This window comes from Calliphora vicina, chromosome 5 (assembly GCF_958450345.1).
Source record: "Calliphora vicina chromosome 5, idCalVici1.1, whole genome shotgun sequence".
Classification (NCBI taxonomy): Eukaryota; Metazoa; Arthropoda; class Insecta; order Diptera; family Calliphoridae; genus Calliphora; species Calliphora vicina.
This window is the reverse complement of record NC_088784.1, coordinates 53,780,569-53,797,317: the sequence shown is the minus strand read 5'-3', so window position 1 is coordinate 53,797,317 and position 16,749 is coordinate 53,780,569. Positions and strand designations below refer to the sequence as shown.

At 30.0% G+C, this 16,749-nt stretch overlaps 1 protein-coding gene across 2 annotated transcripts; it reads right to left on the bottom strand.

Annotated features, from left to right (window-relative positions):
* Nucleotides 1-1,112: 1,112 nt before the first annotated feature.
* On the bottom strand, nt 1,113-16,170 carry slim (scruin like at the midline). Of its 2 annotated transcripts, XM_065510601.1 has the most exons (4): nt 15,836-16,170; nt 14,705-15,446; nt 2,177-2,719; nt 1,113-2,112 (listed from the first exon to the last, which is right to left on the bottom strand). In XM_065510601.1, exons 2-4 carry the CDS (start codon nt 15,422-15,424, stop codon nt 1,681-1,683), a joined length of 1,695 nt encoding a protein of 564 aa, XP_065366673.1. In that variant the 5' UTR covers nt 15,425-15,446; nt 15,836-16,170; the 3' UTR covers nt 1,113-1,680. The 2 variants fall into 2 exon arrangements, with proteins under 2 accessions (XP_065366673.1, XP_065366672.1); XM_065510600.1 differs by lacking the exon at nt 15,836-16,170 and having other exon boundaries at nt 14,705-15,644.
* Between the last annotated feature and the right edge of the window lie 579 nt (nt 16,171-16,749).

The following is a 16,749-nucleotide window of genomic DNA, read 5'->3' as shown; positions in this document are numbered from 1 at the left end:
TTCCATTGGAGAAGTGTCAGAACTTGATATCCAGTATGCCCAGAAGAGTGGAGAAAGTTTTACAAAACAAAGGTGGATATACTGGATACTAGCTTTACTTTAATAATAAACTAATTTTTTTAAGATAAAATTTATTAGCTTTTGTTTAATAAGAATTTTTAAAAATGTATCTATTATTATGAGCACCAAATTTTTCGAAATTTAAGAAATTTAATTTACTTTATAATATTTATTATTAATTATGAAATATTTTGTTTTTGTTTTTTACTCTCCTTTTAACTATAAATAAAAATCGACTGAATTTTTTTTATAATTTTACAATATACCATTATTTTTTTTCGTTTTTAAAAAATAAATTTTGGTGTATCTATTATTTTGAGCAGATGTGTATCTATGACAATAAGAATTATCTAAGACATTAACTTATAACATTTTTTCAGTTAGTATAATGCTCCCTTCGATCAAAAAATTAAAACTTTGACCCACTGTAAAAAAAATTCAGACCAGCTGAACTATAAGTTTATTCTACAAAAATGATCTATTCACCATGCCCTTTCAAAATTATAGGGTCGATATTCTGTTTCAATAATACTGTTGGACAGTGTTATTAAGACAATTCTATCATAATTTTTATCATTATCGAAGGGAATCAGAATGTACCCTGAGTTCTCCGAGAGGTCCCTGAAAATAATTATAGCAAATATTTTGTATGCAAATAAAACTAACAACATTATTATTTTTATTCTAGCTTGTTTAAGAACTTTTAAGATTATTAAAACGAATAAGGTTTTTATTTCTATTGAATTATTTTATTAAAAACAAAAATTTGATTTGGTATTTATTAATGTATAATAGTAGGTTTATTATTTACTAATGTATAGAAGAAACTCAAAAAGTGTAAGCATATTTTAAGATTCTTTAATCATTATTCTTAGGCACAGCTTTGATTTTTATATCGAAATGATCCCTAAAATCAATTGTTAAAAGCTTAAAAGCTATATACATATGTATTAAGAATTTAATTTCTTTGACATATGTATGTACGTAAATCGACCATTTGTTATTAGATATTTATATGAATCCTTGTCATTTTGAATAAGAACACAATTGAATTAAGCAAGTATTATGTTTATTTTATGAATTAAAATTGAGTAAACTAATTTAGAAAGTATTCATAATATCACTTAATTTGCATACGAAATGAATGCAATACATTGATAGATCTGAATATTTCCTGCAGTCATTTTCACATCAAATTTTAACAATGTTTGTATGTATTTGTTAAAAGGAAAAACGTTAAATTAGCAAAATAAATTCATCTCATTTATATTAACAAATATTTAAAACGCGCAAAAACGCTCTAACTACAAAGAGTAATGTAAATACAACTCCAATGTATAATTTTAAATGAAAAATATATAAAAATATGTGTGTATGTGTGTGTGTGTTATTAATACGTAGTGTTCTGTAAGCCATACAAACTCCATTAAAAGAAGATTTAGAAACTAATATTTGTTTTTAATTTCTATGCTAACCTCTTAGTTAATTTGTATGTAATGTAAATGATTTAAAAATAGCAATATGTAGTAATTTATTAATAAAAACAGATGGCAAACGATCCATAAATAACTTCAAACGAAAATAAAAATACTAATCATAATCAATTCACGGCTGTGAAATCTACTCGATGTGAGAACGCATTCTTTTAGAAAGGGCACTAATTAATGATGATGGCGATGGTTCTTCTGACTCATGCTTTCGCATTCGTTGTTGAAGAGGCGGTAAACGATTTATGTATCGGTCTGGTATACCTGACCGAAGTAAAGTGCTACGATCAAAATTATGTAGATCGGTATTGTAATAAGTAATGGCATCCCAACAAATATCACTAAGCTTTGGTATTGTCATCCACATTTTAAAGAGATCATTACGGCGACACATGTCCTTCTCACTGTATTCTATTCCGCCAAAAATGTACATACAACCATTCCCAGCATGTGCTGCGGAATGGAAATAGAGTGGACGTGGAAGGGAGGCGCTGTGTATTTTGTACCATTGTTTAGTACGTAAGTTTAGTTTCCATATGTCATTGAAATATGTAGTAAAATCTCCCTAAAGTAAAGTTCGCGCATTATTACAAAAATTTATGAAAATAAAATTTAACATGTACACCTACCTGTAATCCGCCGGTGATAAAAGCCTCTATATCTCCATTCGATAATGTATGTTGTACGCAGGATAAACATTTGCGAGCCTTTGGATAGCCGGGGTCTTCAGATGTCGATGCACTTCGATCGGGCAATGTATCAAAATAATCCCAGCGGTTTGTTTCCAAATTAAAAGCTGGTATGCGCTGCAAGTCATAAACGGTGTGCGCAGTTCCACCTCCTAACACATAAATATGACGACCATCGTAAACGACTTCATGTCTATACCGGCCCTCGGGATCATCGCGCATTTCGGGACGACATATATAAACATTTTCCCAAACTTTAGTTATTAAGTTAAGGCGATAAACATCACATGAATAGTCGAAACCCGTTGTACCACCAATCGTATACAGGTAATCTTTATGTATGACAATTCCTGGGCCATACTGTGCTGCTGGTAAATCTCCAGTTACTTTAAGAAGCATAACTTGTGGATTTTCTCCAGTTGTGTAAACATAACAATCATTTGAACAGGTTTCTCCGAATGGGTAACCAGTACCTCCATGTGACTATAAATGAAAGCAAATGAATATGACAGTTTAAAATTTTATTTATTTACACATTTAGTTCTCGATGGTAATAGTATTCGATAAATTATTAATAAGGGTAAAATTACACTCTGATTTTTTTAAACTTTTACACAACCTAATAAGCATTTTTGAAGGAATTCAAGTTAAAAGCAAGTGCAATTCAAGCTTTGTATTATAGTGAAGCAATTGAATCACAGTTGTATTACATTTCATTTCAGTAGCATTCTCCAGTATAAAGGAAACATATATTCATAGCATAAGTTTTTAGTTTGAAATCTATTTAATTTTTTCAAATATTTTACAAATTTAAAACATAATTACATTTGCATTATTGGAAAGAATAAAATTCCACAAAAAGTTGTATTTTTAAAAACAATAATCGATGACGTAAAACATGACGTACAAGCTGATGAGGAAGTTCCCCTTCATTCAAATGAGTGCTTACGGCCAGTTAATGTTCGATGAATCGACAATGTTTTTTGTTCATTGGTGAAAGAAATTAACTTTTATAAACGTTGTGAATATTGTAAACTATTTTCAAAAAAAATCCACCAAAAGTTGTATTTTTAACAAACTATTAGCAAGTGTTAAAAAATCATAGTAATTTTCGTTTTTTTTGAAATGAATATCCTAATATTTTTTAATAAAAAAATTTCATATTTATTTCTTAATTTTAAAATTAAAACATTTAGTTAGAGCTAAACGAATTTTTTTAATGGGTTCGATTAATCGACTTTTAAAATTTGGTTGTCCAAATATTTTTCTTAAAATATCCTATAATAACACATAATATATGTATCTCAATCCACCCAGTCGTGAAAAATAATCAAAGTCAAAATTTGGAAATGAATTTGACAAATGGAGATTTTTGAAAGAATGGAGCAATGTTTTCATTATTTCTCAAAGATTTGTTAAAAAATGTTTAATATTTGATAAGATCAGACTTCCAAAATTACTAATAATGCATTTTTAAATCGATATAGATTTTTAAAATTTAAACAAATTCTTATTATAACTTAGAAATTTTTAAAAAATTCACTATTTTCAAAACAAAAATTTCAAAATTTAAACTTAAATATCATTTAAACTTTAAGATATAACTTAGTGAAATAAATAGGAATTTCTTTACCATCCCACTTGTTTTACAAAAACGTACAAGATACAAGCTGTACAAAGTTTTCCTAACCAGAGGGACTTTGACATCCTATATCTCACCTTGTATTCCAACAGGGTTGTCACGATTTCCATTTTCTTAAAGCCATATCCTTCTTTACGATTTGTTCATACATCGTTTTGCAATCGGGCCAGTAGTTAGAATATTCAGATTTATTACCACTTTTTTCATATCTAGCTATATCCCTCGGTTCATCATGCAATCTTTCTGCAAGCCTGAGTCTCAGTAATCTAGGACAGTTACACTGTTTACAATACCTCAATATCTTAGAAAAGTCCTGTGAGCAGTGGCTAAAGACCTGAGACTTTTCTTATTCAAACCAATTAGTATTCTAATTGCCTTTGCATCCAACATTGGCCAAATAGCCTTGTACACCCTGAAATCTGTCCTACTACAACAGGATTGTTTCGTAGAGTCCCACAATCTTTCGTAGTGGCATTTAGGAGTTTTAACCTCCCAGTCGCTATTAATATAGTCCAGATCCTAACCCTATATGTTCATTGCTATCTCATTTTCCTGTATGTTACAGTGCTCTGTTACCCAACACAATCTGATTGTGTATAGTTCCAATAACGCTTCCAGAGTCTTCTCACAGTTCAACACTATACTAGAGTATACTATATGACATTTTCCTTTTGACCGTCAAAAGTTTTATTCCACAAATATTAAAATTTGACTAGAATATAGTACCCAGATATAGTACATATTTACATATGACACATCATACCGTTTCTTAAAGACTTAAAGTTTTGAGATGATAATCCTGCTACCTAGCATCGAAACTACCCAACTCACCAGGAAGTCCTTAACCCCGAATTCAACGGGTCAAAAGTATTTACCGTCCTAATTTTGTTCTTGAGACTATTTCCTGAATACAACTAGAAATGTGACTGTGTAGTGTCCCCCTGCTCGTTGTCTCTAATTTCCGTTTCTATAAAACCAGGAAACTGTGTTTCCATAAGAAAAGAGAGTGTCTCTGAGGTAGACTCCGTCCATGAGTTGTCTTGATTTGAATGTACCCTACAACTTTTGGGTTGTTGTTGTAGCAGCAGTGATTGCTGAGTTGACAGCCCTTGGCCGAGTGAACTCGGGTCATTCCGGTGCGTAGAACAGGCTGTCGTGGGAATCAAATTTTGGGTCATTGGTTTCGCTGGAACCTGGGTAACTAATTGACGTTGTCTACGGACTCGATTGATACCCATGAATTCCGCTTTGCCCACTTGAGATCTCCTTTAGTTGTACCAATCACTCAGAAACCCTGTAAGCTTGGCCAACCTTCTAGCCGTAAGTTCTATGGTCCACCATTTAGAAACTTCACCGGACTTAAATCTACAAATAAAATGTAATATAATAACTCTGTTCATTTACTTTTCTAATAAATATGTACTTGCAACGAGTAATGTAAAAAGTTATAAAATTTGTCTCTTAAATACTCCAAAATAGGATAAATTAAATTTGACCAGTAAAAACTTGCAAGAAAATAAAAGCGTAATTTTTGTAACGTTTATATTTTAATAAATTTTGTTTATAAATAAGAAATAATGATACTTAAATTGTATATTACATTTAAAATATAAACTTCCGTATTGCTTTTATATAAAAATACACTCCAGAAAACTGGCACATTATTAGTAACAATTACTAGAAACAATTTGTATAAAATGTTTCTTCCTAAAATTTAGCTGAACAGACCTAATGCATATCACCTTAGTCAATTAACTTTGTAAATTTTATTTATAATTTAGGTCAGACTGTTAATATTAAATGTGGACAAATACAAATGTGTGTTAATTTTACCTTTTAGCCGTATTGAAGCGGTAGCCAATGTTGGTATTTTAGAAAAACAAAGGCCTGTACAGTAAAGTCATTGTTTCCAACAAGGTATTAACATACATATACATTTAATACATAGGGAAATTTTTAAGTTTTGGGAAAGGCAATATTAAAAACTAAGTTCTTCGTATCCACAGGAAGCTACTATGAATAAAAACAAAGAAAACTTGTTTTGTTGTTAAACTTAACGATTTTACACAGTTATACTACATTTGTATGTAGATATTTAAATATATAAATACGTACCTATTACATTTGTATGCATACATATATACCTACATATGGTTACCTTAAATGCAAACGGACGAAGCAAAAAACGTTATAAAATCAATAATAATAAAGTATTATTGGTAATTTTTTGCGTTTGAATTTCTTTATTAATTTGTTATTTTTGATCGCAGGAGTCTAAAAATTTACGTGAGCATGTAGTTGATAAAAATAACCATAATCAATCAAAAACTCGATTTTGAATTTTTCTGTAGTTAAGTCCGTTTGCATTTAAGGTGACGATATATGCTTATTGTATTTTTGGTAAGCAGCTGTTTCTGTTGATGTCGTGTGTTCTCCAACAAAACTAGCTGCCAAACGAGTAAACAAATATTTGATGATGGAGTCAATATGTGTATGTATAACACAATGTGGATGCTTTCGTCACTACTACGTAGTTAGGTTTGTTTTATTATTGTGTTTTGGTTGGACCATTTGTTGTTTAGAAAGTAATAACAAAGCGTATAAAAAAATAAAACTCTAAAAGGCAGAGTAAAACTACGCGCCACAATTTTGCTCAAATATGGAAAAATGGGAGATGAAAAATATAGAAAAATGCATTGAGACAATGAAATATACATATCTATGTATTGTACATACATTATATTATACAATAGTCTATCCATTCCATTTTTAAAAATTTAGGCATTTTAGAATTTTAAGGCCTGATTTTATAAAGACAAATGTTTTAAATGCAAGAAATTGTATATGAAATGGTTTAAATCTTGAATATGTTACATACACAAGTTTTCAAGACACCAAAAAATACAGTTTTAGTATCTTTTAGAATGAAACATTGGTTTTGGGATATAAAATTATTTTGTTTTTCAACATAGTGTTACCTTCATATAGAAACGCCCTAACTCGTTTTTTTCCAAAATTTAGTTTTTTGCATACTTCGATAGATAATCCCGTAATACACCATTAATAAAATAAATTGTCACAACATTAAATTGGTTGAAGACCTCCATAAAAACATGTGTAAAAAAATCGCAACTACAGAACTTTAAGTTTTGTTTCCTCCTTCTTTAAAGTAAGGAAAATGTTGGTTAGGGCCTTTCTATATTAAGGTAGCGATAGTCTCCTTTGAGCTCTATGCACTTTGTCCAACGTTTCTCCAATTTTTTTTATTATTTCCAAAATTTGTGAGATGATTTCTTCGTGGAGTCAAAATTTCTTTCCGCCTAGACATTTCTTCAAGTTAGGAAATAAGAAATAGTCACTCGAGGCTATATCCAGATAATAGGGCGGAAGAGGCAGCATTTCGTAGCCTAATTCATGGATATTTTCCATGGAAACTGCACACGTTTGTACCCTTTTGTGAACCCGATTGTTAGCAGCCATATTGCGGAAAGCTTTCTCATACCCATGTGATCATTCAAAATTTAAACCACTAAACCATGTAGATGCCTATGAACCTCAACTCGGCGTCCAGAACGTGCGGTATCTGCCGTGCTTACGACTTTTTCACCATTGAAATTTATGGTGCAGAGTTCTCATAGTATTTATCAAGCTTAGCCTTTCTTTGAGTGATGCAAAAAATAATACTTAATGAGCAGACGAAATTCACTTTTTCCAATGTCTCCTCAATTCACGAGTTAGCTGTCAATTGCTGTCAAGCACTAACTAAATTACGCAGATTGTTCGAATTTTGACAGGAGTCAACTAAAAAATGCCTGTTAAGAGCAGTGTTGACCATTCAGTTAAGAGCCTTGAAATTCAAAAAGTCGAGGAATTATTGATCCACCATCGTATATGTATGAACAAATTGTACAATATGTTCGATAAAAAAATCATTAGGTTGAGTTGCTTAAGACAATTTTGGTTGGAGATTTACAGCTTACCACTAACAAAATGTTTTGTTCCGATCTTGGATGCATACATATGTACGTGGCTGCATTTTTACCAAAAGAATACATGTTCTCCAATGAGTATGTAAAACTATAAGGGACAACATAATTTCAAATGTAATTTTTTTTTTAACATTTAGAAAAATGTATCCGGAACTCCTCTCCATTCTGATTCTATAGTTTGAGACAGAAAAATGTAATTATATATATTAGATTAAAAGATGAGGAACATTAATACATTACGATTGTCAAAGAAACGCTACTAAAATCTAAAACAAAAAAAAATAATTTGTATATACAGTGCCGAACTTAAGTATTGGCACAGGATGCTCATTGTACTTTAAGGTCTATTTAGAGGCAGTATTGTAGAGATTTTTAATAAAAAAATATATTTACCAGATAGACTGTTGAATTTCCTATAAAATATTACCTACTTCATTCCAACAATTTAATACCACTATTTATTAATAACAAAACAACATAAAAAATACTTCATTTCAATGAACAAAATTATTGGCACACTTCATTAAAAGCTAAAAAAACATTTGATTTAGGAAGCAACATTGCAAAATTTAGTATATAGTTGCAAGTGATTTTTGCTTTATAACTGCCTCGAGTAGCTTAGGCATGAATCCACCAACTTGTTTGTGATATCTGACCCAATACTTTGCCATTCTTCTACTAATTCCTTTTTCACTCGCTTATCTAGCTCTTCCCCCAGATGCTCTATTGGGTTGAGATCCGGAGATTGTGGAGGGTGTGGTAGGGCATGCGAAATATTGTATGAAAGCCACATACGTACAGTATAGGCCGAATTTTTGGGGTCATTGTCATTTTGAAAAGTGAAAGAAAATGGTAAAATTAACTTTTCTGCACTTTTTCTGAGGTGTATCCATATATTTCACTTTGTCCATTATTTCGTCAATGAACACCAGCTCTCCTACCCCTGCAGCGGACATACAACCCCACACAATTACCTCTCCAGCACCATGTTTTACTGTTGAAGCAATATTTTGTTTTTCCAGCTCTTTATTGGGTTTTCTCCATACCGTTTGACGCCCATCAGAGCGAAAATTATTAATTTTGCTTTCATCAGAGAGTAGCACTAGGTGCTAAAAATCATGTGGCTTACGTAAATTCCTAAACGGCATATTCTAAACGCTTCTTTTGGCTCACAGATGAAATAAATGGTTTACGTCTAGCAATACGACAACTATAGTTTGTCTTCTGGAGCATTCTTCTGGCTATTGCTGCGTGAACTTCTTTCCCAAACTCTTCTTTAATCTCTGCAGCAACCTCTGTTAAAGATATTTTTGGACATAACATGACCTTTTTGATTATATGGCTGCATTTACGCTCACTTTAGTATCTAGGACGACCTGTATGTTTAGCACTTTCAATTGTTGATGCTCCCTTAAAACGTTGCGCGATAATCCGAATTGTAAAACGGCTCCTTTCCATAATCTCTACAATCTCAGCATACGATTTTCCTTGATTGTGCAAGTGAAAAATGATTTTGCGCTCAGATTCTGTTGTTTCCATTTTTTTGTTAGCTATTTTCAGCAAAATTAATAATTATTGTGCAAATTTTTTACAAATTGACATTAACAGTTTTAGAAACGAAAACTGTTAAATAAAAGAAGATAAAATGGCATTTTCTATGAACAAAAAGTGGATAGATTGATAAAATTTGAAGAACCTGGTTAAGTGTGCCAATAGTTTTGTTCGACGGAATTGGGGAATTTTTCGTCTTTTTATTATTAGTAAATAATATTGCAAAATTGTTGAAATAAAGTTGGTGGTATTTTGTAGGAAATTCATCAATCTATCTGATAAATATATTTTTTTATTAAAAATGTCAACAATATGGCCTTTAAATCGATCTTAAAGTACAATGAGCATCCTGTGCCAATACTTAAGTTTGGCACTGTATACTAAAAAGTTATCAAAAATGTGGTACCAAGTCGCTATAATTGAAATTTAATCAAAAAATAACAAATTAAAACAAAAAAAACAATTTTTAAGTGGTTATTTTTTATATTTTAAGAGCATATTTTTCGTGCATTTTTTATGCGCATAAAACATTTTTTAAGAGCATATTTTTGGTAGTCCTATTGTAGGTCTGAGATTTTAATGCACTAAAAAATCGAAAATATGGACATTAAATATCAGAGTTGGGGGTAGTGCATTAAATATTTAGTTCACTAAATCCCACTATAGTGACATTTTGATTTTCCACTATTTTTCATCACTATAGTGGTACTGAAAAATATTTTAACTACCACTAAAAAAATTAGTGGTAGTGAAAATTTTGCCTTACAATAAAATACATGAATGCTTTAATTATATTATATGCACTAAAATCTCAAAAAATAGTGTTGATCGAAATATTCCAAACAAATTGAAAATATAGTCAAAATATTTCCATTTTATTATGTACCAATATGTATTTAATTTAATTTGATTTCTTAGGGCACTGCTACACGTTCAATATATATTGTGATATTTGGATCGCGATCCATTGAAATGGATCACGCATAATGAGGTTATTCTGCGATTTGGATCGCGATCCATCAATACCGTATGCTACACGTTCAATAAATATCGCGATACTGGATCGCGGTCAATATATATTGATATAATATTCAATATATATTGTGATATTTGGATCGCGATCCATTGTAATGGATCACGAAAAATTAGGTTATTCTGCGATATTGATCGCGATTCCAAATACTCCAAATACATCACCTTATCGTGATTGGCATATATGTTTTACGCCTACGACAGTATCGTACTAGATTAAAGAAACAGGTTACATTTTATCTTTAATCTAGTACGAAACTGTCGTAGTCGTAAAACACATACGCCAGCCACGATAAGGGTGAATATCTGGTACTTCTCGTTAAACTTTGTTGTTAGGTGTACTTTTGATTTTAAGCTGCGTGATCATGACCGTGTTTCAGAATATATTCCAATTGTTCTACGTCGTAATAATACAAATTACTTATGTATATTCACATACAGTGCCGGTCAAAATAATAGCACCACAGAACCTTAAAGCAATTAACATGGGAAATATTTTTATTTCCATAGTAATTTTAATTAAATATAATATAAGATGGTTAATTAATCTCTATTTCTTCTATGAGTAAAGTTTTCTTTAAGAAATATTAACCTTTCAATCAATTATATGGTATTTTTGAAAAATACCCAGATTTTGTGCAGTCAAAATAATAGCACCATCGTAAGAAATTGTCGAAAAAATATAGAATATTCATGTTTTTGTTTTAAAAAATCGCCATTAAATTATAATTTAAATCTATTTATATCGAAATGAATAAAATTAAAAACAAAAAAATTAATTTTACTTTTCTAATTTTTTTTAGTAACATGTGAGCTCTAGTTTAAAAATTATGTTTTCTGAACATACAAATTAGCTTAATTCAGAATAAAACTATTTATAGATATTTAGAAATGATTTAAAAAAAAACATTGCGCTGAAATAAAAATATAAATTTTAGGTTGCGCAACCGCTTATCGCTTTTAATCATAACACTCTTGGCCCACCGTTTCGAAAATCAGGCATTTATGTTCTGCACGGTGGTCAAAAGTGACGACTAGTGTTGCAGTTATTCGCTGGCCATTACAATAACAAAATTTAAATTATTTAAATTCTAGAAAAGATTCACCAATAACAATATAACATCCTCTATTAAAGGTAAAATTTCCGAAGTCGCATTACCATTTTTCAACATTCAAGTACCAAAACACTTTTTGGTACTTTTGAAATCTATGGAAAGTCCTCCGAATCCAATTTCAACCAAAATTTAAAATAATATATTCATCTTATCTTACAAACACACAGATTTTAAAATTGTATTTTGATTGTGGTTTTTCTATTATAACATTCGAAGAATATATTGAATATGTGGAATAAATAATTCAATCTTATATGATCAAATGCTTGATAAAGTCTTACTCAGATCTAAATCAATGAAATTATGACCACAGGAATGATCTATGGAATGATAAACTGATATAAATTTGGGTTTCAAGCTAAAAGGTCAATGTCGTGGGACAGGATGCGATATCCCAAAACATAATTTTATTAAAAATAGATTGCCAAAAGTCACAAAAAGGGTAAAAGGAAAGCAACAATATTTAAGAATTTATTTTGGGGAATGAAAAAATATATTTGGCATACAAGTTCGATACAAAATTTTTAAAATTTAAGAATCTTTATAGGTAGGAGGTGGTCGGTCTCTTTTTTGCCAAAAAATACGAAAACAAAAGACAACAATATTTTACTTTTAATAATAACGTGTTAAGAACGTTACAAACCATAACAATTGTTACTAAATTAAATTTTGTCGTGGTTAATTTTTGTTTATTTTAATCGATTTCTATCTTGGTGCTATTTTTTGACTGTTGAATTTCTTAGGTATTTATATATTATGAAGTTTTTCTTTAAAATATGCATCTAATTTTCAAAACTATTTTTAAGGTTTGAAAGTTCATTGAATTAAGCATAAATTTATACAAAAACAACAAAAATTAATTTAACAGTTTTTACGTAATATTATTATAAAACAATATGAATGTCGAGGTGCTATTATTTTGACGGCAGCTGTATACACTTAGGTTTTAACAATATTATGAAAACTGGACAACCCAATTATATTTTTGGCATATTTTCTTTTATTCGATCTGCTCGAATTCATCTTTCAAATTTTTGAACATTCGTTTAAAATAAGTACATATTTACAATATTTTTCGTCTGATAATTAAATATAAATTTCTTGTAATGGCGTTTTCTCTCTTTTACCTTTCTTTGTGTTTTTTTCTAAAAAAATACTTTGATAAGCGTATAACCTGTTCATTTCAAATAATGTTACCATAAAATCCCCGAAAATATGCAACATGTTTCACCCTCCATTTTATAAGTGTTAGAAAGACAACACTTTTTTAAAAGCTTTTCTTGTTATTATTTTTTTTAAGTTCTTTAGCTTTTGTATTTTTTGATTAAAAGTGTTAAAATGGATGCAAAAAGTAGTTTAGAAGATACATAAAATAAAATTGCATAAATGGTAATGATTTTGGTTCTATTGAGATAGAAAAAAATGGTACAAATGTTGGCAACATTTTGTGTCAGAAAATAAATCAGTATAAGTAGTTTAATTATGACGGATTAATTCCAAGGTTGGCTATCGATTCGAAACATAGTCAACCTTGATTAATCCGAATAGGAAAGTCAAAATTTTAAAGATGCCTAAGGATCGTTCTTGGAATTAGGTTTATACTGTATTTATTCCGAGTGCAATATGTATTTATATATAAACATGAACGATATCTCTAAAACGCTTTAGTCAATTTCCTAATTAATATGAAAGAAAACTATGCAATTTATGAAAGTAGAAATTATAATAAATAATTGAATTAAACAGTAATTATTTTAAGATAGGGAAATTTCAAAAACATCAATAAAATTAGAAAAATAAATTCTCCTTCTTTGTAATTTATGTAATAAAAATTATACCACTGAACTTACAGTTTATATTTTTTTTATTTGATTGATATTATTATTACAATTTACAAAAAATATTATTTTATTAAGGGGTTTATTGAGTTTTCTGTCACTTTGTTCGAACATGTTGTCCCTCTCCGTTTAAAATCTACCACACATTTGGACACCTTTTTTGTGCTCTTCAATTCTCTTTTAATAAGAGCATTGGTACAAATAACACATTATTGTTCTTGTACCACTCAAGTCCTTGCTGACCATAGTGACAGGATGCCAATGGAAGCATCTTCTTTTGTAAACATTCCTTAATGTAAACTTCGGTATTTAACAAATGTTGGCCTGGCCGCAACTGCATATTGCTTGCCATACCTCGTCACTCATTTTAATTAGATTAACAACAAATGAACACAATTGACATTAAACATAATAACTGACAAAGGTAACTTGATAAAAAAAAATAATGTAATACTTGGGTTAAAAGTTTTAATGAAAAACGTGTGTTAAGGTTTTTTCGATATCAGTCCTTATGTATGTATGCCATAGATGTGAGCCTGTTTGCTGAATATTTTACCATCAAGAACTCATATTTATTAAATTCTAAGATAGAGGATATTGAATGTAGTTCCACGATATATATTTCTTTAAAGTTTGTAGTTTTGCAAAAATAGCTAAAAATATAGTAATCCCTTTGAATTAGATTTTTGTAAAATATCACCCTTTTTATAATGTTTGAGTTTTATTTTTTGTTGCAAAAATAAGTTATTTTTTTTTGCCAAAAACACAGAAATTTTCATGAATTTTTTCCATGCATAAAACGAGGACATATATATATTATATATTTACATATTTGTAAATTACATATTTTTTATTATTATGGTTCTCTTTTATAAAACGAAACGTTTTGAAACGTAAGAAATCTGTATAATGAATACTGGGAAAATGTTTAAAAAAGTTTAATATTTCCCATACAAATATTTCCAAACGTTTGTCGTTTCATTTTACAAAACGGATTTGTTGCTTAGATGAGTATTTAAAGGGTTCGTTACACATATTAAATATTTGTTATATGAATACCATAAAAAAGCTTAAAACGTAGTTATTTGTACGAGAAGTGTTATTATTTCGAATTAATACATATCGTCCCCTCAATAAAGCAATAGTGTATAAGCATATATTATATATTACATTTGTTCTAGATGTCTACTAACACAAACATTTTAAACTCAATTATTTATATTGTTTTATTAAGAGGACGATATGTTTTAAAATTATTTCCATCAATAAACGACTAAAAATATGAAGTAAATTGTACTTACAATTAAAACATTATTATAGATGGCCAAAGCATTTGAAGCCAGTTCTCTTGGCATATCACAATTATCACCATTTTGAAGAAGCTTCCACTGGCTTGTCGCAAAGTTATAAGCCCACAATTCTTGAAATAACATGCAGGCACCCCGACGCATGGCATGTGTTCGTGTTTTAGGATTATATCCACCCAATGAATAGAGATGAGATTCAGAAGCTATTATACGATGTCCACTCCGTGCTATCGGATAATCCCATGAATCATGTCGACTTTTATAAAGGCATTGTGTAAGTCGTAATGGTTGAAAAGAGTATACAGGTTTATACAGTTCATGATGACGCCTCAAAAACATTCTATGCATACGTCTAAAATTGCGTACAGCAACTTCTGGATCCATATCTGCTATATCAAATTCATCTGATGACCAACTATCATGATCCATTATTTCTTCTAATTCATCATAATTACTAATATCATCTTCATCATCGTCGTCATCGTCATCATCATCATTAGCTACATTATTGCCATCATCATCGTCACTTTCATTTGAACTGTCATCAACGACGTCCATTCCTCCATACTCTACGTTTGCACCTATTTCCTCCAAAGCAAGGTTTTGTAGAGGTTCATACTGCTGTTGTTCAGGGATTATTCCAGCATTCTGGTCTAGTAAATTATCCTGTTCTTGCTGCTCCTCTTCCTGCATATGACCTTCGTCCTGGTCCATTTTGATTCGATTAATGAAGCCTCTAAAATATGTGTACGTATGCAGTATTAATTTATTATTAAATATTTTTAAATTATTTAACAAATTCAGCACGAAAATAATTGCTAAATTTAATGTTTTCATAACAATTGATTAACCAAATGTACACAAACACACACGCACAATTTGTTTCAAACAAAGAAGAATCACCCAAAAGAATAAACTTCTTTTTTAATTTAGAAACGAAAGTACTTTAACGAATTATTTATCAAAAATTGGATTTAATTTATTATTGTATAGGATTCTTTGTGAAATCTAATATTTTATCTTTTCTTTTAGCAATTTTTCCTAAAACGTATTAAATCAACCAGCTGATACTCTGGAGGTCTGTGAACAAATCGAAGGGGGCTGTCATTTTGACATTATTTTTACCTTATTATTCACTTCGTTACCGTTGTTGTAGCTGTAGTTTATTCGTTTCTCCTAAACACGTTTCTAGTTTTAAAAATTTTAAGGTTTTTCTCTTGTACTGATAAAAATAGAAACTATTGATGTGTTTGGTAAATTATCTCCACGTCGTCTAACAGAGTGACCTTCATAATTTATCACTTAATTCTTTTAACTCTCGTATTAATTAGCACCAATTATCATTTTTTTTATCAAATTTCCAAAAATGAGTATTACAATTAATTGAAAGACTCTGGAAGCTAATTTGTTTTTTCCGTAAACAAAGCAGCAAAACACGTCACTTGTCTATTACAGCTGAAAATAAAGTGAAATGGAACAAAAACAAAAATTTACGAATGGACAATAAGAAAGAATCACACAAAGAACTTTTGACAACAGAATAGGCAGCACTTTTTATAGAACCTAATGCAGCACTGTTGCCCTTAGCTAATCTGGCAATGTTTTTGTTCAACAGAAAGTTGTATAGAATACTAAAAAATGTCATTCCCAGTTGGAATTGCAACTTGATTGGAAATAATAAGTACTTCGCTTAATTCCAATAAAAAATTATATAGTAACATCATTTAATTTGGAGTAGTTAATAAGATAACAAGTAAGAGTGCTATATTCGGCTATGCCGAATCTTATATACCCTTCACCTTTGTTGTGGATGCATTATTATTTTTTATAATTAGTATATATGTATGTACATTGCCCACTTTCAGCGTACAGCATCCTAAATTTATCAAGAACACAAAAAACAACAACAACGCCAAACGAAACAAAACACCAAAAGAAAAAACAAAATACGCAAGGCAATGAAACCAACACACATCCAAACATACGTTTAATTGTATAAAAAACAACAACAACGCCAAAAGAAACAAAATACGCAAAGC